Source organism: Macaca mulatta, chromosome 13 (assembly GCF_049350105.2).
Source record: "Macaca mulatta isolate MMU2019108-1 chromosome 13, T2T-MMU8v2.0, whole genome shotgun sequence".
NCBI lineage: Eukaryota > Metazoa > Chordata > Mammalia > Primates > Cercopithecidae > Macaca > Macaca mulatta.
The window spans coordinates 97,463,398-97,491,349 of NC_133418.1; the positions used below are offsets into that span (position 1 = coordinate 97,463,398).

Genomic DNA, 27,952 nt, shown 5'->3' on the forward strand with positions numbered 1-27,952 from the left:
TTAACTTTCCAAAATAAGACATTTCATTTTATTTCTCAAATCGGAATAAGTCGCTGAGAGTAGAAACCACTAGGTCAAGAGCAAGAACTCTCCCCCAAAATGGAGAGAATCTTTCTCCCTACCCTGGGCTGCTGGTGCCCCTGGAAACGGGACTTCTTCCTCCCACATATGCTACTAGCACAAGTCCCCTTGGGCCGGCTGGGCTGAAGTGGGCAGGGTTGGGCCCCTTTCACCCACCCAGAAACACGGGTTCACTGACCGTCAGGCTCTAGGATCTCCAGGGGGTCCGCGGTGCGCTTCTGACCTGGCCCAGCAAGAGCACTCCTGACAGCCTCACAGACAGAAGGAGTTGCAGCCAGGTGTGCCTGAGCCTCAGTAATCGAGCACCGGAATAGGAGGCTCAGCAAGGCGATGGGGATCACCTGTGGGGAAGAGGCAGTGGACACTGAAGCCTGAGGGAATTAGGTCATTTGAGAAAGAACCCCGGGAGAAGGTCGGGCACAGTGGCTCACACCTGTAATCCCAGCACTTTGGGAGGCCGAGGCGGGCAGATCACTTAAGTTCAGGAGTTTGAGACAAGCCTGGCCAATATGGCGATACCCCATCTCTACTAAAAATACAAAAATTAGCCAGGCATTGGTGGCTGGCACCTGTAATCCCAGTTATTTGGGAGGATGAAGCAAGAGAATCTCTTGAACCCGGGAGCGCAGAGGTTGCAGTGAGCCAAGATCGCGCCACTGCACTCCAGCAGCCCAGGTGACAGAGCAAGACTCCCTCTCAAAAAAAAAACAGAACCCTGCAGGAGTTAAAGCATTTGATATAGGAATCAGGAGCCACCAGGTTAGATGGAAATTGGATGTTATGAAGACTAGAAGGTGGTAACAAGGTGGATTAAGAGCAGAGAGAAACCTTCATTTTGACCAGGAAAACTCCTATTCGTCCTTCAAAACCCAGTCCAAATACCCTTTCTGCCTCTTTTTCCTGACTCCCTTCCTAGGCAGAATAGAAGACCCCTTTTCTGTGCCCCTGTAGTACCTTTTTCACACCTCCATGACCACTTATCACAGTCATGTCTCCCCCATGAATGTGGAGGTCCTTGTGAGGAGAATGTCACTGAGCTTTGTAAACCCAGTGCCAAACAAACTTCTTGGCACATTGAAAGTACTCAAGAAGTATTTGTTGAATGACCAGCAGTGGGCAGGATACCTGTTCCTTCTCATGTGCAACCTGGACATGGCAGGAGATGGGAGCAGCCCGAATATCATCTGACAGTGGCTGGGGAAAGTGGATTGCTCGGAGGAGGCTCTCGATGCATCGAGCCTTGGACTGTCCAGAGAACCGCTAAGGAAAAAGTGGTAAGATCAGTGTCAGGCTAAAGGCCAGAGGAACTAAGAATGGAGTCGCGGGAGAAGAAGCTATGAGAGTGGGAGGCTGGGATCCCAAAGCCTGGCTGTAGAGGCTGTAGATGATTTGTCCATGTTGGCAATCCTAAACTCATAATTCCCAGGTGTAAAGAAAAACTAGGTTAGCCGGGCGTGGTGGCTCAAGCCTGTAATCCCAGCACTTTGGGAGGCCGAGACGGGCGGATCATGAGGTCAGGAGATCAAGACCATCCTGGTTAATACGGTGAAACCCCATCTCTACTAAAAAATACAAAAAAAAAAACTAGCCGGGCGAGGTGGCGGGCGCCCGTAGTCCCAGCTACTCAGGAGGCTGAGGCAGGAGAATGGCGTAAACCCGGGAGGCGGAGCTTGCAGTGAGCTGAGATCCAGCCACTGCACTCCAGCCCGGGCGACAGAGCAAGACTCCGTCTCAAAAAAAAAAAAAAGAAAAGAAAAACTAGGTTAAGGGGGTTGGTGGTGGGCTTGATTGTCTGGGTTAAACTGGAGAATTAATGGCAAATTGGTCAAATTTGCATGCATGTCACACCAATCCTGTAGGTTGGTAATCTGGACTCCCTCTCTCTAGTTTCCTCTATAACCACATCCATCTTGCACACTAATGTAAGACTGTTCATCTGCAAACACTGCTTCCATTTTGTCACTACCCTCCTCTCTGTCTAGCTCAGCATTGTCCGGTAGAAATATAATGCAAGGCTGGGCACGGTGGCTCACACCTGTAATCCCAGCACTTTGGGAGGTCAAAACAGGAGGATCACTGGAGCCCAGGAGTTCAAGACCAGCCTAGGGAACATAGCAAGACCCCATCTCTACAAAAAATGAAATAAATTAGCTGGGTGTGGTGGCACCTGCCTATCGTCCCAGCTACTCAGGAGGCTGAGGTGGGAGGATTGCCTGAGCTCAGGAGTTTGAGCTGGAGGGAGCCATGATGGTGCCACTGCACTGCACTCCAGCTTTGGTAACAGCGTGAGACCCTGTCTCTAAAAAAATAAAAATAAAGAAAAAAAAATAATGCAAACCACACGTGTGTTTTTAGTAGATGTATTTAAAAAAAAGAAATAGGTGAAATTGGCCGGGCACGGCGGCTCATGCCTGTAATTCCAGCACTTTGAGAGGCCAAGGCAGGCAGATCACAAGGTCAGGAGTTGGAGACCAGCCTGGCCAATATGGTGAAACCTCATCTCTACTAAAAATACAAAAAAAAAATTAGCTGGGCGTGGTGGTGCATGCCTGTAATCCCAGCTACTCAGGAGGCTGAGGCAGGAGAATCATTTGAACCCAGGAGGCAGAGGTTGCAGTGAGCCAAGATCATGCCACTGCACTCCAGCCTGGGTGACAGAGCGAGAATACATCTCAAAAAAAAAAAAAAAATTGATTTCACCTATTTCTCCTGACCTTGTGATCTGCCCACCTTGTCCTCCCAAAGTGCTGGGATTATAGGCATGAGCCACCACGCCTGGCCTGAAATCAATTTTAATAATATATTTCATTTAACCCAGTATATAACCCAATGTAAACAACATTAAACATTATTAGTGAGATATTTTGCAATATTTTTCTATATTCATATTTTGTATTTTGAAATCAAGTGTGTATTTTACAACTAGAGCACACCTCAATTTGGTTTTTTGTGACTCTTTTTGATTTTTTTTTTTTTTTTTTGAGAGAGAGTCTCACTCTGTCACCTAGGCTGGAGTGGAGTGGCACTGTCTTGGCTCACTGAAACCTCCACCTCCCAGATTCAAGCAATTCTCCTGCCTCAGCCTCCCTAATAGAGGACTATAGGCCTGTGCCAACATGCCCGGAATTTTTTTGTTTTGTTTTGTTTTGTTTTGTTTTTAGTAGAGACAGGATTTCACCATGTTGGCCAGGCTGGTCTCGAACTCCTGACCTCAAGTGATCTGTCCGCTTTGGCTTCCCAGAATGCTGGGATTACAGCATGAGCCACCATGTCCAGCCAGCCCACCTCAATTTGGGTGCTAGATTTGCAATGCTAAAAAGCGAAATGTAGTCCTACCAAAACATTAAAGTTACATTTAATTTAAAAATTATACAGCTTTGGTTTTTACATAAAATTAAAAATTCAGTTCCTTATTCACACTAGCCACATTTCAAGTGCTCAGTAGCCACATGCGACTAGTGGCCAGTGTTTTGGACAGCACAGGTCTAGCTGCATCTGGCAAGTCCAAATTCCTGCCTGACTTTAACCTTCCACATCCTCCCCTTCCTACTTCTTCACAATCCCTCACTGTGCTCTAAAGTGACTTGCCACTCTGGTCAGACCTGTGTCCCTCACATATCATGCCCAGTCCCCCTTCTGGGACTTGGTGAATGACCTAACAGGAATGCCCTTCTGTCCATATGTCCAAGCCATAACCACCAGGCCTAGCTCAAATACCACCTCTTCCATGAGGCCTTCTTTTTGCTATAATGCATACTGACCCCCACCTTCTTTGTACCTCCACTGGACTTCAGTAAGAACCATAGTTTAGGCCGGGCGCGGTGGCTCAAGCCTGTAATCCCAGCACTTTGGGAGGCCGAGGCGGGTGGATCACGAGGTCAGGAGATCGAGACTATCCTGGCTAACATGGTGAAACCCCGTCTCTACTAAAAATACAAAAAACTAGCCGGGCATGGTGGCGGGCGCCTGTAGTCTCAGCTACTTGGGAGGCTGAGGCGGGAGAATGGCGTGAACCCGGGAGGCGGAGCTTGCAGTGAGCCGAGATCACGCCACTGCACTCCAGCCTGGGAGACACAGCGAGACTCCGTCTCAAAAAAAAAAAAAAAAAAAAAAAGAACCATAGTTTATTTTGGGGACCTGGTGGGTGCTCACTAAATGTTCATCGATTGATTCCTTTCACATAGGGTTGCCAGATTTTGTGAACAAAAATACAGGACATCCAAATATATAATGAAAAAAATTAAAAAATCTCAAATATTACATAGAGCATACTTAATGAAAAAATTATTCCATATTTATCTGAAATTCAAATTTAACTGGGTGTCCTGTATTTTTATTTGCTGAATCTGGCGACCCCATTTTCATGACCACCTGTTGTGCCGTCTGCTCAGCATCCACTCCTCCTTCTGGTATCAGCACCTTGGTTTTCCTCTGAGGATCTATCGCTCCCCCATGCTCAGGTAATGAGGTTGGATTGAGGCTCACCTCCCAGCCCTTTTTCCACCACCATCCTGAAGGGAGAGCTCATGAACCAGACTGGGCAGAGCACCCCTTGCCCTGGAAAACAGTGATTGCTTCAGGGACATGCATGTGTCCCAAGCAAGAGCCTCCGACCAGGCATTTGCAAGAACCACAGGACAGGCAAGTTCTTTGTCCACTAGTATTGCCAACTAAGTTGTCAGGCTGGCACTACTGGTGGCCAGTTTGCCACCTAATGGAGAAAACTTGCCTAAGAATGAGAACAACGACTGGGCGCAGTGACTTACGCCTGTAATCCCAGCACTTAGGGAGGCTGAGGCGGGTGGATCACCTGAGGTCAGGAGTTCCAGACCAGCCTGGCCAACATGGCGAAACCCTGTCTCTGCTAAAAAATACAAAATTAGCTGGGCATGGTGGTGGGTGCCTGTAATCCCAGATACTCAGGAGACTGAGGCAGGAGAATCACTGGAACCTCAGAGGCGGAGGCTGCGCTGAGCTGAAATAGCGCTGCTGTACTCCAGCCTGGGCGATAGCGCAAGACCTCATCTCAAAAAAAAAAAAAAAAAAAAAAGAATGAGAGCCACACAGAGGAAAGCAGAGTTAAGGGTGGAAAGTTGTGGAACACATTAGATTTAGCTGCCCTAAGATTGTTCAGTTATATCAGTTGTCATTTTCTTTGTTTAGCTTAAACCAGTATAAACTCATTTTCCATCACATTTGTAACTGAAACAGTCTTGCCTAATAATTACAATTTCACAAACACACCCAAGTGTGCTCACATACTCCTTAAGGAGAAGATGCACCTAATCGGAGGAGCAGAAGCACATAGAAAAGGCAGCCTGTACTCTTACACATTTCCATACCTCTGCAAAATGCCCTCCTCTGACAGCCTAAGCATTGAGGCCAGGCCCCACCCAGCCCTGCCCCATCATATCCCTACCTGCAGCATGGCCAGTGCCCGCCAGAAGAGCTTGGAGTTGCTAATTCGAAGGTCCAACATGTGGTTTTGTAGGATCTTCCCAAGAAGCACATGAGCACCTGTACTCACTGTATTCAGCACCCATTTGGTGCTTAGCTCACGCTGGAACTTCTGAAAAGGGCAGACACACGGGGGTGTCAAAAATTAGAGGACAGAAGAGCAGCAGAGTGAACAGGGTCCTGTTATCAGACGGGAAACCAACTGTCAAGAACCAGGGACCAAAATGCAGACATGATTTGTTTGAGCAGCCCAGGGTTTAAATGTCAGGGCAGTAGATGTAAACCAGAACTGTCTCAGGCAAACCTGGTAGCTTCACCCATTTGTGTTTTTGACCCCTAGGTAGACAGACATGTTCTCTGAGTCCTTCCACATTAGGATTTTGATCCTGCTGAATCGTTCCTTTTTCTCCCCGGGTATCTGACAGCAGGAGTGGGATTCATTCCACTAAACCACAGGCTTCTTGAGAGGGCAGAGATGGTGACTTACTCTGCTCCAGGGCCCCAGTTTTTTAGACCATGACTGACATGTTTGCTGATCAATACATTTGTTAAGGCCAGGCACAGTGGCTCACTCCTGTAATCCCACCACTTTGGGAGGGCAAGGTGGGCAGATCACCTGAAGTCAGGAGTTCTTGACAAACCTAGCCAACACGATGAAACACTGTCTCTACTAAAAATACAAACATTAGCCGGGAGTGCTGGCATACACCTGTAATCCCAGCTACGCGGGGGGCTGAGGCACAAGAATCACTTGAATCCGGGAGGTGGAGGTTGCAGTGAGCCTAGATTGTGCCACTGCACTCCAGCCTGGGCAACAGAGTGAGACTATGTCTTAGGGGAAAAAAAATGTTTGTTGAAAAATGAATTCTATTTAATTTTCGTAACAACCCTACACAATAAGTTTATCTATCCTCATTTTTACATATAGGGCAACTAGAGGTCAGAAGTAAATTAACTTGGAGCAGCTCATATGATAACGAGACGCAGAATGAGGACCTAAATCCAGGTCTTCTGATTCAATGATGAGGGCATTTCCTACTTTGCCGCAAATATTTCCTGGATGAATGAGAGAACCTATGTGAAGGCATGTCAAAAACTAAAAAGTTGTACAAACGTGGTATCGCGAGTATAAAACTGCCACTTGTTTTTGGCCCTTATATTTTGTCCACTTTGGGGCACTTATAACACCTATTGGCACATTAGCAGGGAAACTGGGGCCCAGTAAAGGTGTTGAGGGAATTAATTAATTGGTGATATGGTTAGGCAGCTTTGTGTCCTCACCCAAATCTCATCTTGAATTGTAATCCCCACAGTCCCCATGTGTCAAGGGAGAGACCAGGGGGAGGTAATTGAATCATAGTGGCGGGGGCGTTCCCCCATGCTATTCTTGGGATAGTGAGTGAGTTCTCATGAGATCTGATGGTTTTATAAGGGGCTCTTCCCCCTTCACTTGGCACTTCTTTCTGCCACCTTGGGAAGAAGATACCTTGCTTTCCCTTTACCTTCCACCATGATTGTAAGTTTCCTGAGGCCTCCCCAGCCATACTGAACTGTGGATCAATTAAACCTCTTTCCTTTATAAATCACCTAGTCTCAGGCAGTTCTTTAGAGCAGTATGAAAATGTACTGGCCAAGGTAGGCGGATCATGAGGTCAGGAGACTGAGACCATCCTGGCTAACATGGTGAAATCCCATCTCTACTAAAAATACAAAAATTAGCCAGGTATGGTAGCAAGCACCTGTAAGTCAGAGCTACTCAGGAGGCTGAGGCAGGAGAATTGCTTCAACCCAGGAGGCAGAGGTTGCAGTGAGCTGAGATTGCACCACTGCACTCCAGCCTGATGACAGAATGAGACTCTATATCATCAAAAAAAAAAAAGTACTAATATACGTGGTCCTAGCCAGGCTGAGGAAACAGGCTACTGCTACTTTTACTTCTTTATTCTGGAATTCTAGAAATAGCTGTTCACACAAAACCCTGGAAGAGGGTATATTGAAAACATTTTAACAAATGAATGACCAGGACACTAAGTATAAGAACAGATATCTGACCAATTTCAGCATGAAACTGGCCAGTAAGTATGCAGTACTGATGCTATAGGGTGTATGTCAGACTGCACTTTGGGAGAAAGGTCAGTTAGATTTGGGTTATAACACTAACCATTTATACCACTAACATGAACACCATTAACACAAAAATATTTTAAATTTTATATAATTTGGAGTAAGACACGTTCATTTTAAAGTACACATGGAAAAATCGGCCTGGTTATAGCCAGGAAAATCCTTAAAAAGAAGAATAGGCTGGGTGCAGTGGCTTATGCCTATAATCCCAGCACTTTGGGAGGCTGAGGTGAGCAGATCACTTGAGGTCAGCCTGGCCAACAGGGTGAAACCTGATCTCTACTAAAAACACAAAAGAAAATTTGCCTGGCGTGCTGGCACCTGCCTGTAATCCCAGCTACTTGGGAGACTGAGGCAAGATAATCACTTGAACCTGGAGAGTGGAGGTTGCAGTGAGCCGAGATCATGCCATTGAACTCCAATTTGGGCAACAGAATGAGACTCCGTCTCCAAAAAAAAAAAAAAAAAGAAGAAGAATGAAGAACAAACCCTACTGGCACTAAACATACCATAACGCCTCTATAATTAAAACATATGGTACCAGCACATCAATAGACAAACCAGTGGAACAGAATAGAAAGTCCTTAAATAGACCAATGCACATAGAAACTGAGTATGTGACACAGGTAGCATCCTAAATCATTCAGGGAAAGATGAACTTAAAAAAATTATATTGGAGCCAGGCATGGTGGCTCACCCCTGTAATCCCAGCTCTTTGGGTGGTCGGGGCAGGAGGATTGCTTGAGGCCAGGGATTTGAGACCAGCCTGTACAACACAGCAAAATCCTGTCTCTACAAAAAAAAAAAAAATTTAATTAGCCAGGCATGGTGGTGTGTGCCTGTAGTCCCAGCTACTTGGGAGGCTGAGGTGACATGATTGCTTCAGCCCAGGAGTTTGAGGTTGCTGTGAAATCTGATCACATCACTGCACTCCAGCCTGGGTGGCAGAGTGAGATTCTGTCTCAAAAAAATAAAAAATATATACATATATATGGACAATTCGATAATCACTTAGAAAAATATATAATTGGATTCATGCCTTACCCCATACACAAGAATAAACTCCCAATAAATTAAAGATCTAAGTGTTTAAAAAAGAAAAAAAGAAACCATCTTTACTAGCAGAAAACATGGATGAAATTCCTTTACAATTTAGGTGTTAGAAAAAGCTTTCTGGACCACGCCTACAATCCCAGTGCTTTGGGAGGCAGAGGTGGGTGGATCACTTGAGGTCAGGAGTTCAAGACCAGCCTGGCCAACATGGTGAAACCCCTGGCCAACATGGTGAAACAAAATTAGCACAACACTGAAATGCCCTTTTGTTGCTTTGCTAATTAGCAAAGATTTTTTATAAGGATGCTATCCAGTATTTATAAAGGTGTAAGGGAACAAGCAACTTCACACTTTATTTATAAACCTCTTTGGAGGGCAATTTGACTATATGTACCAAAAAGCTTCAAAATTTTACATCCCCTTTGACCCAATGATTTCGCTTTTGAGGTTTATCCTGGTGAAATAGTCAAATTCCCAAAAAATGTGTGTATAAGGATGTTCAGTGCAGCACTTTAATAAAAACCCTAATATTGAAGCTGTCTCTGTGTCTAATAGTTGGAGTTAGAGTAAACAATTTATGGTACGTCCATACAGCGAATACAATATTCCATTGACATTAAAAATGATAGCAGTGATCTATTAGATGAGAACATGTCCTGGCATGATAAAAACATAATAATAATAACAAGTTTTGACAATGATAGTGATCTGTTAGTACAGAAAGATGTTCATGATTTTAAATGAAAAAAAGCAACTTTAAAACAGCATATCAAGTATGGTCTTACTTTTGTACAAATATATTTATATATGCATATAATAGAAATTTAGAAGGACATTCTCCAAAATCTGTCAGAGTCTCTTTTTTTTTTTTTTTTTTTTTTGAAGATGGTGGATTTGGAGTGATTTTTCCTTTTTGCATTTCTGTAATTTGTAATGTTTTTACTACAAAAAAATGTATTGCTATTAAAATGAACATTTTTCTTTAAAAATACAGTGTTTTGGATAGGCGTGGTGGCTCACGCCTGTAATCCCAGCACTTTGGGAGGCCAAGGCGGGTGGATCACTTGAGTCTAGGAGTTGGCAACCAGCCTGGGCAACATGGAGAAACCTCGTCTCTACAAAAAATACAAAAATTAGCCAGTCATGGTGGTGAGTGCCTGTGGTCCTACTTACTTCAGAAGCTGAGGTGGGAGGATCAGTTGAGCAGGGGAGGCGGAGGTTGCAGTGAGCTGAGATGGCACCACTGCACTCTAGCCTGGGCCAAAGAGTGAAACCTTGTCAAAAAAAGAAAAGAAAAGAAAAGAGGGAGGGAAGGAGGGAAGGAAGGAATGAAGGAAAGAAGGAAGGAAGGAAGGAAGGAAGGAAGGAAGGAAGGAAGGAAGGAAGGAAGGAAGGAAGGAAGGAAGGAAGGAAGGAGAGAGAGAAAGAGAGAGAGAAAGAAAAGAAAACGAAACGAAATGAAATGAAACTGGAAGGAGGTGGATTCCCTGTTCAGGGGCAGAGAAACTTCCTCTTCTTGTTATAAAAGCTCTAAGTCCAGGTAGGTCAGTGTTTCAGCTGTGTCTGGTCAAACCAGGAAACTTCCTGACAGACGTGGTTTGAATAACGAATAAGAGACCACACCTCTCCAGAGCAACCCTTCAGGGCCCTGATTCTGCCCGTGGAGGGTGGGCCGGTGGTGTATGAGAAAACGGAGAACCACAGATGCAAAATTGCTTGCTTTCTTGGGCCACACAGCAGAGCTAGACTGGCATCCAGAGTTCCCAAAGCCCACACAAAGCTCTAAATTGCAAAGAGTACACACACTGACTATTATTTCTGTAATTATTATCAGTACTTGTGCTGGATTATAATTCACTGGCAAGCAGGGACTATATGCATGTAAAGTTATCTGCAATGAATTCAGCATAGTAAATTTGCAAAAAATAAAAAATAAAAGGTGCTGTAAAAGCTTTTGAATAATGGTGATGACTTTGGTATCAAGAATTAACATGTCCCAGCCAGGCACAATGGCTCATACCTGTAATCCCAGCACTTTGGGAGGTCGAGGCAGGCAGATCACTTGAGGTCAGGAGTTTGAGACCAGCCTGGCCAACATGAGGAAACCCTATCCCTACTAAAAATACAAAAGTTAGCTGGGCATGGTGGCACGCACCTGTAGTGCCAGCTACTTGAGGCACGAGAATCACTTGAACCCAAGAGGCGGAAGTTGCAGTGAGCAGAGATCGCGCCACTGCACTCCAACCTGGGCGACAGAGTGAGACTCTGTCTCAAATTAAAAAGAATTAACCTGTCCCAAAGGACAAATGAACATCTGTCAGGTGACTGGTGGCCTATCCCGCACTTTTTGCATATTCCTAGAGACAGCTGAGCCCAGCAAATCATTGCCTTGGGAATTCTGACTAGTGGCCTGGTAACCCATGACCTTGCCCAGCTGGCTTTGTGAAGGTCAGAGAGGTCTCCAAGCTTTCTACCCTCCAGCCTCGGGTTTTTTGATTTCTGGAATCCCTCTCCCTCTGAGCCCCTTACTGCAGATAGGACCTTCTCATTCCCCATACCTGGACGAAGTTTCCTTCATATTCAAAGAAAAGCAGTGGCCATGTGATGCTGATGACGGAGGGAAAGAGCTTCTTCAGAGGGATCTGGAGAGAGAGAAAGAGGAGCAGGAGAGCCATCTCCAGGAAGGCCTGGCCACAACTGCCACCTGGGTCCCCTCGTCACAGCTGGACTCTCACCGGCAAGTTCTGCCCCACGGTGCTGTGTGCCAGGGCCTGGATGTGGCTGGTTTTCTCTTTCACCTGCTCCACTATAGTCTGCACCTCCGTGAGGTTGTCTAGGAGAAGGGGAGGACATTAGAGTCGAAAGGCTGGCTATGCAGCTGTTCCTCCTGCTCCCCTGGCTGGGTCAGGATGTTCACCCATTCCCTCCCTCTAAGCAGGTACCCTAAGACTGAGAAAAATGACAGCTCCTCTGAGTCATTCTACTTCCCCACTCCCCAGCCCTCACCGCTCCCATCTTCCCTCTCACCATCCAGGGTGAAAATGAAGACCACAGTGTCAATTTCCGTGAGGGAGGGCAGGATGGAAGTCAAGAAGTCCTCCTGGGAGAAGGTGAACTGGGGACCCTGGGGCAGAAGAAGATGGGAGGGTCCCTCCCATGCAAACACCCTAAAACACAGACTTGAGGACTAAAGCGGGCCGTGGAGGAGATCTAACACTTTTGTCTACAGGTGAGAGAGCTGAGGTTCAAAAAGGTACAGTGTTTTGTCCAAGACGATGTAACAAGTCAGTGGACTAGTGCCAGGTTCTAGAGCCTTCCACACTGCCCATGCTGCGCCAGAGCCTCATGACTTCCGACCCATATTCTCTTCTCTGCACCACCTATTCCAATGAACTTCTCAACTAGCTTCACCTTCCCCTTTTCTTCCACCCTCAGCACACCAGTGTTCTCCCCAACTTCCCCAAGTCCTGTTCTTCTCCGACCTGGTTGGTGAGCTCAGCCTTCTGATTAAACATGTCACTGTGATCACCAATGAGAAAGCCACGGACATCTCGGAAATCTGGGAAGTTTAAGGACAAGGAGAGATGAGTGATTGGCTATATAGAAAAGGAAGGTTCTAGGCTTCAGGGTAAGAAAATGGGACTGGGAGGAAAAGTAGCAAGTGGGGCATCGAGTGAGGAGTAGCCCATGTGGGAGGCAATAGTTAAGCACAGGGGTGGGAGCTGAGAAGGAATCAAGGACTGAGCTGGGGTTCAAAGGAAGAAGAATTTGACTGAAGTGCCTATTTAGACAGGGAAGGAGGGACACTGAGGAACACCCATGGGTTGGGAGTAGGACACAGGCAGCCCAATTGGTTGGGATCAGGAGGAAGCAGGAAGAACGTCTGGACTGGGGTCCCACCAGCGCCAAAGGTGTGGATGCACTCTACTCCATCCATGATGGCGATGATGCCCAGGGTCTGCCAGCCAACCAGGTACACATGGCCTTTCTTCTCCAGACTGAGAATGGGTCAGAGGTCAGGACATGAGAGATCACAGTGAAAAGAGGCCAGAGATGTCCACAGAAGAGCACAGGAGTCAACAAACCATGCAATCCCATCGCCCATACCATGCTAACAAGTCTCATAGAGTCTCCCTGCTCTCGGTAGTCTCCATCCAGGCCACATCCCCACCTCTAAACACATATCCACACACCTGGTGCTGACGCTTTTCATCAGGGTGGCAATCTTGGGGCTTTGGCTGTAGGTCACCTGATGAGCTCGCTCGAATGTCCGCAAGATTTCCAGGAGGCATCTGGGAGAAAAGCCACCAGCTCCCAAGAAGGGCCCAATGCCCCCTCAGTAAGCTTAGGTACCTCCCTGAGCGGGGAGGTGAAGGCACAGCTCCCTTAGAACTAAGTTCTGCTGGTCCCTGGAGAGGTGCAGAGAGTAGGCCCAGACTGCGTTCGGGAGGGGCAGCAAGGGCTTCAATGGGCAGAAAACAAAAGAGCAGAAAGAGGGAGGAGTGCATCAGGAAAGCACCTGGAGGAGCAGCATCTGAGAGCCACTGGGAAGGGGAGTGAGCAGCCTGGGAGTGAGGCTAGAGACCCTGGAGAGGGAGGCAAGCCCCGAGTAGGATAGCTCTACCTGCATGACCTGGACCACCCCCAAATCAAAGGACCCTAGGGAGCCAGGCCAACTTTGGAGGCCCCAGGCTGGCTCAGGGATTAGGTCTGGACCTGAGGAATCCAGGATCCACTGGAAACAATTCGGACTCTGCGACCATGTGGTGGGAACAACAGCATGTTCCAGCCAGCTCCCTTCCCAGGGGAGGCGTGGTGGGCTGCAGTCTTATTGCCACCAGACCAGTCCTGGGATCTAGACCTGCCAATCCCCATCCACACCATCTCATGCTTGCCTGACTCTGAGCTCTCTCTTGTCCAGATCCTCCCTACCTTTGAGATGCTGCAATGCCCTGGTCCACAGTCTTATGGGCTGCTAATAACAGGGTTTCCAGCAGGATCTTGGTGGCACTTCCACCTTTCATCCGGGAGGAGCCGCTGAGACCCTCGGGCTGAGGAGGTGAAGACACCCAGGAGGAATTGGGAGAGGATGAAGACCCCAGAGACCACTTGTTAGTAACCCCCGGGCATGCATGTGATAGCACTGGTGGCCCCCAGTGTGCTTGTGAGGAAGGGTGCTGGGGTGGGCTTGACCAAGAGGAAGATTAGAAAGAGGGGAAGGGCCTCCTCTGGTCACTCCTAGGTATATTCAGGACTTTCTGGAGAGGAAGTCACAGTGATTGGGTCTCTTGTCAGCTGGGTCAAGGGTTTTTCATAGAGTGCTTTTCTTTTCTTTCTTTCTTTCCTTTTTTTTTTGAGATGGAGTCTCGCTCTGTCACCCTGTCACCCAGGCTGGAGTGCAGTGGCAGGATCTCAGCTCACTGCAAGCTCTGCCTCCTGGGTTCACACCATTCTCCTGCCTCAGCCTCCTCAATAGCTGGGACTACAGGCGCCTGCCACCACGCCCGGCTAATTTTTTGTATTTTTAGTAGAGACGGGGTTTCACCATGGTAGCCAGGATGGTCTCCATCTCCTGACCTCGTGATTCGCAATCCTCGGCCTCCCAAAGTGCTTTTATTTATTTATTTATTTATTTATTTATTTATTTACTTATTTATTTATTTTTGAGATGGAGTCTCGCTCTGCCACCCAGGCTGGAGTGCAGTGGTGCAATCTTGGATCACTGCAACCTCTACCTCCCAAATTCAAGTGATTCACCTGCCTCAGCCTCCCAAGTAGCTGGGATTACAGGCACCTGCCACCATGCCTGGCTAATTTTTGTATTTTGTTTTTTTTTTTTTTTTTGAGACGGAGTCTCACTCTGTTGCCCAGGCTGGAGTGCAGTGGCATGATCTCGGCTCACTGCAAGCTCCGCCTCCCGCGTTCACGCCATTCTCCTGCCTCAGCCTGCCGAGTAGCTGGGACTATAGGCACCCGCCACCACGTCCAGCTAATTTTTTGCATTTTTAATAGAGACGGGGTTTCACCATGTTTGCCAGGATGGTCTTGATCTCCTGACCTCGTGATCCACCTGCCTCGGCCTCCCAAAGTGCTGGGATTACAGGCGTGAGCCACTGTGCCCGGCCTAATTTCTGTATTTTTAGCAGAGACGTGGTTTCACCATGTTAGCCAAGCCGGTCTTGAACTCCTGACCTCAAGTGATCTGCCCACCTTGGCCTCCCAAAGTGCTGAGATTACAAGCATGAGCCACCACACCCAGACCAGAGAGCACTTTTCTTTCCAAGAAATTTCTCCCCCACCTCCCCAACCTCCACCATTTTCTGTGGTAGTTTATCAATCCAAATACCACATGTCATATGCTTTTCAGAGACCAATGAAGCAGTGATTGCAGCAGTCCAGATGTGGAACACAGCACACCAGACAGACAAAGAGGTTACAGCAAACAGAATGATAACAGTAGTGGCTGAGGCTGGGTGCAGTGGCTCACGCCTATAATCCCAGGACTTTGGGAGGCTGAGGCGGGCACATCACCTGAGGTCAGGAGTTTGAGACCAGCCTGGCCAACAGGCTGTCTATTAAAAATACAAAAATTAGCCAGACATGGTGGCAGGTGCCTACAATCCCAGCTACTCCACAGGCTGAGGCAGGAGAATTGCTTGAACTAGGGAAGCAGAGGTTGCAGTGAGCCAAGATTGCGCCATTGCACTCCAGCCTGGGTGACAAGAGCAAGACTTCATTTCAAAAAAAAAAAACAGTAGTGACTGAGAAAAGAAGATTGAAAGTCAACATTTGCATAGAGGAGGAAAGAAAGATGAGGATTTGGGAGGTGAAAGCTGTGGAATTCTTATGTCATGGGGAATTCTACCTTCCCATCTTACAAAAGGAAGATGAAGGAGAATGTCACGGATGGTGTGCCCATCACTGATAGAAGGAGGCACCGGCTGGAATTTGGCTAAGGCCCTCATAAGGCCCAAGTAAGGAGAAATGGTGCTAGTGAAAGGTATCCGCAATCCAGATGAGAAAAAAGGAACAGGAGAAAACAGCTTTCAAGCTAAGAAGGGCCACCAAATTGTAGAGAGGATTTACAAAGGCAGAAGAATAAAACAAAACTGCACCCCATTTTTTAAAGCCCATATTTAAAATGTAAATATGTGAGAGAGACAGACTGAGACATAACAATGGCTATTCAACGCTGTCTATACATAGATGGCAAAGAGCTTCTTTAAACAGAAACTGTCCCAGACCACTGAAGTGTTTAAGGCTTACCAATTTGAGAGACAGGGTTGGAATGAAGATGAAATATCTTAAGGTGAAAACGTAAATGGGAAAATAGGATTTGGTTTATAACATTTTAGCTGACTCACAATGCCTCAGGAATTTAAACAAGATGTAACAGAACCTAAACTCAGAGGCCCCAAGGAAGTGGCAAGCAGTTCCCAGGTGTTGGGGGGGGTGGAGAACATAGAAAAAGGAGAGGCCCTACCCCGATGGCAGGATTGAGCACAAAAGCTGTCTGTTTCTCCTGCATTTTCTGCATCCGCTCTGCTACTTGTCGGAATGTTGAACTCCAGTCTTCAATGGGGTCATTTCTGAGATCCAGAGAGACATAAGGTGGGGAGATTGTCTATGAGGATCTCAAAGAAGGGTCTCAGCTGGGAGTCATGATCAAAGACTGCATCGGGATTGAGGTCAGAGGTCAACAACTTCATACAGACATATGCTTTGGAGCTTTTAGAGGCACTGTGTCCCTGAACCCCGAGGACAGGGGTTCATAAAACATTCAGCACCTCAAGCCCAGAGCAAAGTCAACACTCAAGTTTAAAGTCCCAGCCTGAGATCAAAACCGTCTTGTGTCCTGCTCCTTGCATAAGCTCCAATGCCATGGCTACACTCATCTCGCCCTCTGCAGGTCCTTTAGGGAATGTCTGTCATTCAAATGTCAAAATTGCCACCTCATGTTCCATCTTAGGGTCCATCAGAAGCCCTTCCCATTCATGGGAATACATTCTGGAAATCCCTCCAAAGAGCGAACTCTCAGTACCAGAGGGAGGGATAACAGTGAAGGAACCAAGCTGCCAGGTAGCACCTCACAGTTGTCGAACATTCCTTGAGTAAATTAATTGGGAACAAATCAGTGTGTTCATGAGACAAGAGAGCTACAGACTTGTTATCTGCTTAGTTACAAATCATGGAATCTCAAAGAATGACGGTCTTCTTTAGTTGATTTTTAATGGCTTTGCTAGGGGATAATTTGTGAATCGCCCATTGTGGCAGGACCTCAAAGAGACAGTTACTTCTGTACATGGCACCCCTAATTTCGCCTTATCATCCCATCATGCAAAGGTTCCCTCCCTTCTTGAACTATTTTTGTATTTTTTTCTTCTGTATTACTTCTAGGGCAGACAAGTTTCACATATTTCATGCCCGTTGTATAAAATGTCTCCTGTCATTTTTCCTCAAACTATTTCTGAAACTTCTAGGGTCCTAAGAAAGAGGAGACTAAAGCAGAGAGGGTTCATATTGCACGGTTTAACGTCGAGTTTCCTAAACACAACTGGGCATCCAAATCATCTGGGGAGTTTTATTTTTTGATAACTACCCATTTCTGGGTACCACATCCACCCTAAGATTCAGATTCAGTAGTTCGGGAGTGGAGCCCAAAAATCTGTATTTTAAAAAAGCTTCCCAGATGACTCTGAAAATCAGCCAAGTTTGGGAGCCACTGATTTAAGGAACAACTGGAAGATCTCCACGCCTACGTTGTTTGAAATTCTTCATTTCACTTAGTCATAGGGCCTGAAATTAGCATCCACTGCAGCAGATACATTTTTGGTGAAGGAGAGCCCTCCATGAAAAGGATCAGGGTTAGGAGTATTTCAGATTCATCTACACCTTTGCATAAATTATACTACAGCCTAGAATCTAGGAGGTGAAAAAGCACCTTGGAAAAACCCATTTGTCCCCCTTCCCAAGACCACCGCTAAATACAAAAAGCTGCTCTAAAATAATCAACAAGCCTTTGCCGCATCCCTCTGGTGTCAGGAAACCCTCAGCTTTGTCAGGTGGCCCACTCCAATGGTTTATTTAGCAGAGTTCCCCAAACCTGGCTGTGCATCAGAATCTCCAGGGTTGCTTTCAAAAAATAGATATTCCAGGGCCTTACTCCAAACCTACAAAATCAGACCTCTTACACAAGGAACTAAGAATCTTCTTTATTTTTTTGTAACATTCCCCAGGCAGCTCATGCACAGAACCACATCTGAGCACTACTGGTTTAATATGTTGACTTATTTTGAGATCAGAGTGACCACTGACATCGAGAATAAGAGGGAGGTGATTTGGTAATGAGGGGCTCTCAGGAAAGGGAAAAGGGTGAGAGATCTGAGGAGCCTCAGGGGAGGAAAGGGGTGCCTGGAATGATGAGAGAGAATGGGCACTAAATAAAGGAACTGGACAAAGAGGAGTAGCAGGCCTTCTGGCACCCACTGCTACTACTTTGAAAAGGTGCTTGGGGCTCATCCCTCTATGAAAGCAAAGATATTTGTGGTATGCATCTTCCTGACCCCATTTTATCCTCCATTTTATCCCTTGTTTTTCTTGCCTCTTCAATCTCTGTTTCGAATGTATGCTATCTTGTATTTTATGCATCCTTTATAAGCTGCCTTTAATGCTTTGCGAAACAAGGAGAGAATAATTCAACCAACCAACAAACAAAAAAACCTTATAAGCTTAGGGGCACCCCATATTTACTTTCATATTCTGAGATTTGGCGAACAAGACTATCTGTTCTCTCCCTTGTGGTTGTACTATAGACTTTGACATGTTCCCTTCCAGCCTGCCCCAGGACTGCCCAGTCATTCCAGAAGGCTCACCTGGCCATGCTCACTGGATTGAAGCCAACCAAGACTGGCAAGAAGACAGCTGTGTTGTTCATGCAGTAGTCCATCTGGCCTGCCACAAAGGGAGCCTGATGGTGAAGAGAGAGAAGGGCATGATGAGGGGGTCATTACTCTGACTGGTGCCCGAGGCTCAAGTGCATCAGAATCCTTCAGAATGCTTGTTCAAAATGCAGATTCCTAGGTATAGTTACAATCTACTGGATCCACATTTGAAGGGGGAGCACATTTTTCACAAGTACCTCAAGGGCACTACATTTTTAACAAGTTCCCCAAGGAAATCTTCTGCATGGTAAAGTTGGAATACTATTGAACTAAATCATAAGCTCTTTGAAGTCAATATCCTCTTCTCTTTGTGTGCTTCCTTCCATATATAACACTGGTGGGATCTGGTTTCTGCTCAGTGAATTCTTAGAGCCAGAGAGCTGCAGAATTGAGAGGAAACTTGGAGTTATCTGGTTCAGTGCTTCTCAAACTACCTGGAAATCTTGTTAAAATGCTCAGTAGGTCTGGAGTAGGGCCTGAGATTTTGTGTTTCTAACAAGTCCCAGGTGACACTGATGTTGCTGGTGCAGGCACCATATTTTAAGTAGCAAGGGATTAGTCCAGGGGCCATATTTTTCTGTAAAAGGCCAGATAGTAAATACTTTAGGGTTTGTGGGCCCTATGGTCTCTGTTCAACTGCTCAACCCTATGGCTATAGCATGAAAGAGGCCCTGGGCCATATGTAAACAAAAATGGCTGTGTTCCAATAAAACTTTATTTTAGGGGCTGGACATGGTGACTCACACCTGTCATCCTAGCACTTTGGGAAGCCAAGGTGGGCAGATCACTTGAGGTCAGGAGTTCAAGACTAGCCTGGCCAACATGGTGAAACCCTGTCTCTACTAAAAATACAAAATTAGCGGGGCATCATGTCATGTGCCACTTACTGGGGAGACTGAGGTAGGAGAATCGCTTGAACCTGGGAGGAGGAGGCTGCAGTGAGCCGAGATTATGCCACCGCACTCCAGCCTGGGAGACAGAGGGAGACTCTGCCTCAAAAAACAACAACAACAAAAACAAAACAAAACAAAACTAATCTTTATTTTAGGGCCCAGTGGGTGGCTCATGCCTGTAATCCCAGCACTTTGAGAGGCCGAGTGAGGCGAGTGGATCACCTGGTGTCAGGAGTTCGAGACCAGCCTGGCCAACATGGTGAAACCCTGTCTCTGCTACAAATGCAAAAATTAGGCAGACATGGTGGTGGGCACTTGTAATCCCAGCTTTTCGGGAGGCTGAGCCAGGAGAATTGCTTGAACCCAGGAGGCGGAAGTTACAGTGAGCCGAAATCATGCCATTGCACTCCAGCCTGGGTGACAGAGAGAGACTCCATCTCAAAAACAAACAAACAAACAAACAAATAAACTTTAAAAACAGGCAGCTGGCTGCATTGGCCAGCCAGTATAGTTTGCTCAGCCCTGGACTAGTCCACCTATCTTGGTTGCTGATTGATTGATACACAGTTATTCTGAAATAGAATCCCTTCCCCATCTTCCCACATTCACATGACTCGATCCAAGTTAGTGAAACTAAAACCAAAATTCCTTGAGCAAACTTCCTGCTTTCTAGCACCCATCTCATTGATCTATCTTCCATGCTATTCCATTCCCACTCACTTCCTCTCTCTAAAATTGATCTGCTCAACCCATCTTTCTACTCACAGAGAGTCCCACAGAAATGCCGATAACAATCACCCTCTTCTTCCCAGCAGCCACCTAGGAGACGAGGATGGACAAGGCAGTGTAACTGGGAGGATTCCAGGGCACAAACCTACTGTGTGAGGATATCAGGGCCAGGAACAGGGGAGGGAGGAAATAGGCTTTGGCTGAATGCTGGGGCTTTTATGTCCCCATGAGAAGATAGAGGTCTCTGGTCAATATCAGTGAAAAGCACAGACCTTCTTCAGTTCCTCAATCCCGTGTAAGGCACTATCTTCTGTCCCCTCCCTAGAGGCCACCACAGACCTAAGAAGATAGACTTAAGGTCAGTGGCACTGGTTGGGAAGCAGAAGCCTATGGTTTATTAGGGCAGGCTACATTAAGAGATGGGAATAAAGGGAAAACTATCATTGAATGAGCACCCGCAGTTTGTTGGGCACCATGATAGACACTCTGCAGAGTTGAAAAACCCAAATACCTACAACAGCCAGTCAGGCAACATGAGTATGTGAAGTGGGCCAAGTGTGAGGGAATAAGGAATGGTGGGGACTAAGGCAAGCTGGACACAATCTCTGTCTAAAGGCATTCAAACTCAGTTTCTAAGAAATACTATTTAGGTCAAACAAAATATTCATAGGCTAACTTGACTTACCTGTCACCCCCTGCAATGAGGTAGGTGTAAAGAGATTTCTGTCCCAGACCTTTCATCAGCTGATTAAAGGACACCTGTAAGGGGGAGAGGATGTAAAGAGGTAATGACAGAGAAGAAACAATTATCTTGAATTTTCAACTCCTAGAGGGCACAGACTACGTAATGATTCTCTTAGACCAGTGCTTAACCCAGTCCTAGATGGAATCTGGCACTTAAAGCTGCTACTTGGAGATGATTACTTGGTGGTGCGTGGGATGTAGAGACATTGACAACATACTAGCAGGACTCAGATGGGCCCAGAAGAAATGGGACTTCATGGTGCCATCTAGCTTTTGGAAGAGAGAGAGAGCCAGGCTTGGAGTCCAAGTCTAGTGAGGGGCCACCTGGGAGCTTAGTTATGATGATCTTTATGCTTCTGAGGGTCACCTCCAGAAGTGGAGGGGGAAGAAAACTGGGGACCAGGGTGCTCACCGACATGAGGAATGCCATCCGGCCAGAGGTACCCCCTCCACTCAGCACAACCAGCCCCCCATCTGGCTCCTAAAGAAGGAAAGAGGCATATATCACCAGGGCCTGGCTCAGGTTGGAGGAAGAATATTCTTTTTTTTGTCAGTAATGCAAGAGGAATTGGAAAGACTCCTTATCCCTCCTCTCATCACAAAACTGAACAAATACATGCAGTGTAATGTAGCAAAAAGAACAGTGGATTAGAGAAACCAGTTTCACTCCCACGTCTTGCTCCACTAGTTGTTCAAATCCTTACTTATTCCAGAAAGAACCGAAAGCAGCTTTGTCATCTAAATAAAAGTAAATAACAAAAGCAGCATTATCCAGCAATTATTAGCTGAGTGTATTTGAGCAAGCTACAGTGATCATCCTTTCTAAATCTTTGTTTTTCCATCTGACAAAAACAAACAGAAGTCATATCAACTTCACAGGCTTTTGTGAGGGTAATAGGTGTGAAAGTAGACTGTCAATTATAAAGTATTAAGCAGATGAGTAATTATTACTTATTCATAAGATGAAAATAAGCATCCAAAAGGGAGGATTTCCAAAAGGGAGAAAGGAGAATGAGATCTATCAAAGTGAGAAATAGAGACAATAAAAAAAGAAAGACGGAAACAGGAGAGTTTAGGCAGGGAACAGAAGGAAGGGTTAGTACCTTCAGCACTTCCTGAACTTTCCCAGCCACCTGAGCCATGGTGGTCAGAATGGATTCGCTGTAGAGTCTCTGTAGGGAACAGGCAGGAATGAGAAGCCAAGAAAAGGAGGAAGATGGATGGCGGAGGGGGACTCAGGGTTTCTGATATTAGGAGCCATGGTCAGGGAGAGCAGAGGTGGGGTTGGAGTTGGCATGTTTATGTGCAGGGTCCAGGTTTTGGGTCTTGGTTACCTGGTATGTGGGCAGGGCTTGCCCCTCCTCCTGGAAGATCTCAGCATCACATTGTCCCAGCAGTCGAACAATTTCCTCAGCATCTGCTTTGTCTAGGTCCTGGGTCAGTGGGTTCGACTTCTCTGTGATTGGCACAGCTGCCTCATACCCAGATAACTAGAAGGAAGAGGGGACAAGGATGGAGCAGGAAGCCAAAGCTTCATTCACACCTGCTAAGCTGGAGGTGGGAGTGGCAGGAGGCACAGAGTTGGGACTCACACACACACACACACACACCACACTAGAAACTCAGCTTGCACTTGGTACTCTGGGCATATTAGGGAAAGAACATCAGGAAAGAAGAAGAGGTGAGCAGAAACCAGGGTGGAGGGAAGACTGGATGAAAAATAATTCTAGGAATCAGCACAGAAAACCAACATGAAGAAGGGGTCTCACCTCCCACTTGCCAGGCTCCGGGGTCTCAATGACATGTTGAAACCGTTTTGTGCCTGGCATGGTCCCGTGCTGTGGACACACTGTTCCACCTGCCTCTTCAGCCACACAAACCCCTCTGGTCACAATGACTCTGCTTCTAGTTGGCAGGGCCTTATCTGAGCCACAGTGATGATTAACTCAAGCACCCTAGGCTCTCAGAGCACCACCCCCTGTACCACCGCCTGCACCACCCTTTCCTGGTCACTAGGCCCCCAGCCCTCTGGTAACCCCAGGGAAACTCCTGGGGTTCCTCTTTGCATGCATCCTGACTCGCCAAGTCTCTGCTTTGGCCCTTGAAGATGAAGACCTGAGGCTCAGGACTTTTGCCCTACAGGGACAATGCCCTCTTCTCCGGAGGACCTGGAGCCTGGGAGTGCAGGACAACACCCATGGCAGTGAGAATCCCTGGGCAAGTGTCCTCCGAGGCCAGAGATCAGGGTCGCCAGGTCAGCAGAAGTCAGAGGACCCGGCCCATGGCTTGATCACATGCTTAGCACGCACAGTCCCGCTGGTCCCATTTTATCCTCTCCTCTCAGAAAGGAAGGTAGCAGAAGCTTCCGAGCCCCAAGTGTGCACACACTGTACTGGATATTACAGCGGGAAAAATCTCACAGAAACAGAAATACTGCATTGAGAATTAGAAACCAAAGGATCTGCCCTAAATACAATGTTAGCCAACATTTATTTACACTGAACAACATACTTTTCACAGACAGTATTTCACTGGATACACCAACACTAACATGTTGGTCAATACGGACACCCTCATTTTTCAGGTGATGAAACAGGCTCAGAGTAGTTGAGCTGGTTGCTTAAGATCACACAACTGGACAAATTGGGACTCATACACAGGTTCTCAATTCAGATTTCAGACTCAACCAAAGCATGAAATAATGTAAGGGCTTACATGTTATTGAACAAAGAAGTAACTAACAGATTGGTGGAAATTAATCATCATCATCCAGTCACATAGTGTTGTGAGATTTATAAAGATCCTTCCCCCACATTGTCTCATTTGAGCCTCACAACAACCCTGTGAGATTTCACACGCTTTGCTTTACAGGTGGGAAACCTGAGGCACAAATAAACCAGTTTCTCCAAAATCACACCGTAAGTGGCAGAGCTTTAGAAAAACAAAAAAAGAAAAGAAAGGAACAGTAATTCTTTTTAAAAAGCCGGGGTCTTTGCGCTTTGATTCTCCCTAGAAGCCCAACACTCTTAACAATCGCTGTATCTCCAGGTTTTAACATAATGCCAGACACATAGGAGATGTTCAATAAATATTTGCTGAATAAATGAAAGAATGAATGAGAAAGTGAACGGAATTAAATCAGATTATGAATGGGAAAGAGACTTAAATGCTGACGCAGTCTACAAGTAAGGGATCGTTAAAGCAATTATTATCTCCCTCCCTGTCTCCCCTCTCCTCTTAGCCCCTCGGGCACTGGAGATGGAATTCCTCCTCTCAACTTGGCTCGTCCACGCGGGGAGGAAGGGGATCTCCCAGGTGCCGGAGACCCTAGCACCTGCGCCTCCCCGCACGCCCCCACCGGCTCGTCCGCTTGAGCTGGGAGAGAGAAGGGATAAGGGATGGGGGCCCCGGAGGCGCCATTGGGAGGGTCATGGGAGGAGCCCCGAGAGGACTGGGGGTGAGGGGGCGGGAGGGGAATGACGGCGGCGAGAACCCCAGCTGGGCGGGGCGGGCCCGCGCGTCCCGGCCGGGCTGCGGCGGAGCGAGCGGGGCCAGCGCTGCAGAAGGCGGCGGCTGGCTCTCCGGGACGGTCACATCCCGCTGCAGGGGCGGGCGGAGGCCGCCGCACTGCCTCCCGCACCGGGGACCCAGGCCAGCGTCCGGGCAACGCCCCCTGCTCCCGGACAGACTCCGCGGCCCGCCCGAGCCCTGGGGGTTCCGCAGACCCGCGCCCGCTCGGCCCGCAGCTCGGCCCCGCGCTACCCGCCTCGCCGGGCCCGCGCCGGGATGGGGTAGGGGCAGCGCCACCGAGTCGGGCGATGGGCCGCCCTCTGGGCACCGAGCAGCCCCCGGAGGCCTGACCAACCGCGAGGACCGGCGGAGGTGGGTGTGGGCAGGGTTGACCGCACTCTGGGGGCGCCCGGGCAATGCGGGGGTGGGAGGGCGCGGAGAAAATAGGGTTGTTGTGAGCTGTGAGGAGCCTAGGAGAGCCGCTGCCTGACCGCCCCCCCCCCCCGCCGTGCGTTGTGGGCAGTCCTTGACCCCCCACAACTCCTGCCACCTCCAGGAGCCCCGCCTGGATGTCAAGCGGATGCCACAGTGCCCCCCCCAGCGGACTCGGTGGGGACATGGCTTCGCTGATGCCCCTTTCCCCATATCTAAGCCCCACGGTCCTCCTGCTGGTCAGCTGTGACCTGGGCTTCCTGCGAGCAGGTAAGTAAAGGGGAACGGGGCTGAGGGTCAACCAGAGCTAGTCAGTGGGTGAAACCTGTTAACACCCTGGCTCCCACAGACCGGCCTCCCTCTCCTGTGAATGTGACGGTCACTCACCTCAGAGCCAACTCGGCCACTGTGTCCTGGGACGTCCCAGAAGGCAACATCGTCATTGGCTACTCCATTTCCCAGCAAGTATGAATCACCCTTCTGCTCCCCCAACCTGTGTCCTTAGATTTCTGCACATTTCTTCACTTAGGTGGGGGGATCTGGAAGCTGCCGTATCCTGGCTCAGGCTGCCCTTTTCACGCTACTCCCCCGGAGTGCTTGGATGTTGAAGAGTCTCTGGTTGAGCCTTGTAGCCTGGCACTGGGGTGAGGCTGTCCTCCTCTCCCCTCATCTCCCTGCAGCGGCAGAATGGCCCCGGGCAGCGTGTGATTCGGGAGGTGAACACCACCACCCGGGCCTGTGCCCTCTGGGGCCTGGCTGAAGACAGTGACTACACAGTGCAGGTCAGGAGCATCGGCCTTCGGGGAGAGAGCCCCCCAGGGCCCCGGGTGCACTTCCGAACTCTCAAGGGTTCTGACCGGCTACCTTCAAACAGCTCAAGCCCAGGTGAGGGTCTGTGCTATTGGATTCTCTGGCTGCTCACCTGGCTTGCAGCCTCTTACTTACTTCTCTAAGACAAGCAACAGACTAGCTGAGTTGAATAGGATGATTTAATTCATTGTACTGCCAGGAAAGGAAGGAAAAGCAGGTGGGAAGGGGACTGGGTATAGACAGGCTGGTATTAAGTTTTTCGGGGGAAGGGCTTTTAAGCTTCCTGTTACCCAACTTCACATCAGCTGCAGCCTGCATGAGTGCGTAATAAACCTGCAGCCATCCTGCTTTTTGGTTGCTAACCACCTGTCCACCAATGGCTTCCTCCCAGGGAGGGGCTACCCTACACTCCAAGGGCAATATTATGATGCGTCTACCCTCTCTAATCCCCAGCATCTCCATCCTGCATATGTCTACATAGATAGCTATTCCCCAGTAACCCGGAGTCTGCCTTCTTCTTTCTCAGGTGACATCACAGTGGAGGGTCTGGATGGAGAGCGGCCACTGCAGACTGGGGAAGTGGTCATCATTGTGGTGGTGTTGCTCATGTGGGCTGGTGAGTAAGCAGCTAGACAGGGGACTAGGGACTCAGTAAAGGTGTGAGGTGGCAAAGGTTGTCAGGAGAAAAAGAAGTGAGAGATGGGCCAGTCGCAGTGGCTCACACCTATAATCCCAGCACTTTGGGAGGCCAAGGCAGGCAGATCACCTGAGGTCAGGAGTTCAAGACCAGCCTGGCCAACATAGTGAAACCTGTCTCTACTAAAAATACAAAAATTAGCGGAGTGTGTTGGAGGGTGCCTGTAATCCCAGCTACTCGGGAGGCTGAGGCAGAAGAATCGCTTGAACTCAGGAGGTGGAAGTTGCAGTGAGTGAGCCAAGATTGTGCCACTGCACTCCAGCCTGGGTGACAGAGCGAGACTCTGTCTCAAAAAAAAAAAAAAAAAAAAAAAAAAAAAAAAAAAAAAGAAGCGAGAGAAATGAGAAATGGAGTGAGAAGATAATTAGTTGAGGAGGGATGATTTGAACTTTGAAGAGAGGGAGAGGAGGCTGTTGAGAGCCCGGAGAGGAGGACTGCATGGGCACCAGGAGTTCAGGATGTTCTTCATGGATTTTCTAGAAGCTAGGTGGGTATCTCCCTGTGAGGAGGGAGGTGGAGATGAAGGCTCAGACTGTATTGTGTTTCAGCTGTAATTGGGCTGTTCTGCCGTCAGTATGACATCATCAAGGACAATGACTCCAACAACAATCCCAAGGAGAAGGGAAAGGGGCCGGAACAGAGTCCTCAGGGAAGGCCAGTGGGGACAAGACAGGTGATGTGGGGGCCAGTGAGGGCGGAAAGGGTGATTCTGCCCCTGAGGGGCAGCCAGGGAAAGGAAGAAGGCCAAAGAGGGGCAGAAAAAGATGGAAAATGGAAGACCTGAGATGGGGGAGGCTGGAGAGAAAGGGTGGCACCTATTACCTTCCTGAAATTGAGACACAGGCCATTTTCTTTCACAGAAAAAATCACCATCTATCAACACCATCGACGTTTGAGTGAAGAAACACACCCAGAAGAGAGATGCACTAACAACTGGGGATGGGGATGGGGTCAGGGAGAGCCCAAGATGGTGATCTGCCTGAGACTCCCAGAGGGTAATGACACTCCCACAATCTCAGGCCTGGTACCCATCCTCTTTCCACTGTGAGCAGAGCCAGAAGGTAGGTCTGTTAAGAGTCTGTGCCCCTGGACCTGGGGAGTGGATATCAGATGGGATATCTCCTTCCATCCCCCGGTCCAGGGGAGAGTCACTTGTTGTACCCTACTCCATTAGGTCCCAAATGGGGGCCCCATTTCACCTGTATCAGGACTCTCAGCATCCCCAGCTGCCCCCACATCTTGCCTCTGGGCCTCAGTGAGGGACTGGTCGCATTTTCTGTGGGTACTCCTCTTACCCCAACAAATAAAAGGAATTGTCTGAGCCTAGAGGCAGATGCTGCACTGCACTACTCCAATGTCTTCCATGGAGCCTCAGGTGCTCCCCCTCTCACCTGGCAGCCCCTTCAGCTGCTAGTGATCTCACTCCTTGGACATTTTTCCAATAAAGGTTCTTGGACAAACTGGAGCTGACTGTATAGTAT

At 48.0% G+C, this 27,952-nt stretch overlaps 2 protein-coding genes across 8 annotated transcripts; one reads left to right on the forward strand and one right to left on the reverse strand.

The window, feature by feature from the left end:
• GCKR (glucokinase regulator) lies at positions 1-24,602 on the reverse strand. 4 transcript variants are annotated; one of them, XR_013402877.1, is made up of 20 exons: positions 22,792-24,602; positions 22,357-22,512; positions 22,126-22,194; positions 21,435-21,503; positions 20,964-21,037; positions 20,551-20,617; positions 20,315-20,368; positions 18,588-18,682; positions 16,199-16,304; positions 13,648-13,766; positions 12,909-13,007; positions 12,616-12,713; positions 12,198-12,274; positions 11,743-11,839; positions 11,451-11,548; positions 11,274-11,357; positions 9,889-9,989; positions 5,501-5,650; positions 1,207-1,341; positions 1-422 (listed from the first exon to the last, which is right to left on the reverse strand). XR_013402877.1 is itself a non-coding variant. In XM_001098190.5 (19 exons), the coding sequence occupies exons 1-19, from the start codon at positions 22,849-22,851 to the stop codon at positions 252-254; spliced, it is 1,878 nt and encodes a 625-aa protein (XP_001098190.3). In that variant the 5' UTR covers positions 22,852-24,602; the 3' UTR covers positions 1-251. The 4 variants fall into 4 exon arrangements, 3 of the variants coding, with proteins under 3 accessions (XP_001098190.3, XP_077815935.1, XP_077815936.1); XM_001098190.5 differs by lacking the exon at positions 9,889-9,989; XM_077959809.1 differs by lacking the exons at positions 1,207-1,341; positions 9,889-9,989.
• FNDC4 (fibronectin type III domain containing 4) lies at positions 24,582-27,936 on the forward strand. Of its 4 annotated transcripts, none has more exons than XM_077959855.1 (7): positions 24,582-24,904; positions 25,056-25,234; positions 25,314-25,429; positions 25,645-25,849; positions 26,301-26,390; positions 27,020-27,144; positions 27,332-27,936. In XM_077959855.1, the coding sequence occupies exons 2-7, from the start codon at positions 25,102-25,104 to the stop codon at positions 27,365-27,367; spliced, it is 705 nt and encodes a 234-aa protein (XP_077815981.1). In that variant the 5' UTR covers positions 24,582-24,904; positions 25,056-25,101; the 3' UTR covers positions 27,368-27,936. The 4 variants fall into 4 exon arrangements, with proteins under 4 accessions (XP_077815981.1, XP_028687669.2, XP_077815980.1 ...); XM_028831836.2 differs by having other exon boundaries at positions 25,089-25,234; XM_077959854.1 differs by lacking the exon at positions 27,020-27,144.
• The last annotated feature ends 16 nt before the right edge of the window (positions 27,937-27,952 follow it).

Excerpts from the sequence above, each read along its gene's own strand:
- FNDC4 (XM_077959854.1), top strand. The coding sequence starts at position 25,102 with ATGTCAAGCGGATGCCACAGTGCCCCCCCCAGCGGACTCGGTGGGGAC. Across the intron at positions 25,235-25,313 it reads CCTGGGCTTCCTGCGAGCAG|ACCGGCCTCCCTCTCCTGTG; the intron begins GTAAGTAAAGGG and ends TGGCTCCCACAG. Across the intron at positions 25,850-26,300 it reads TTCAAACAGCTCAAGCCCAG|GTGACATCACAGTGGAGGGT; the intron begins GTGAGGGTCTGT and ends CTTCTTTCTCAG.
- GCKR (XM_001098190.5), bottom strand. The coding sequence starts at position 22,851 with ATGCCAGGCACAAAACGGTTTCAACATGTCATTGAGACCCCGGAGCCT. Across the intron at positions 22,195-22,356 it reads AAGCCCTGCCCACATACCAG|AGACTCTACAGCGAATCCAT; the intron begins GTAACCAAGACC and ends TGTTCCCTACAG. Across the intron at positions 423-1,206 it reads TTGCACATGAGAAGGAACAG|GTGATCCCCATCGCCTTGCT; the intron begins GTATCCTGCCCA and ends TCTTCCCCACAG.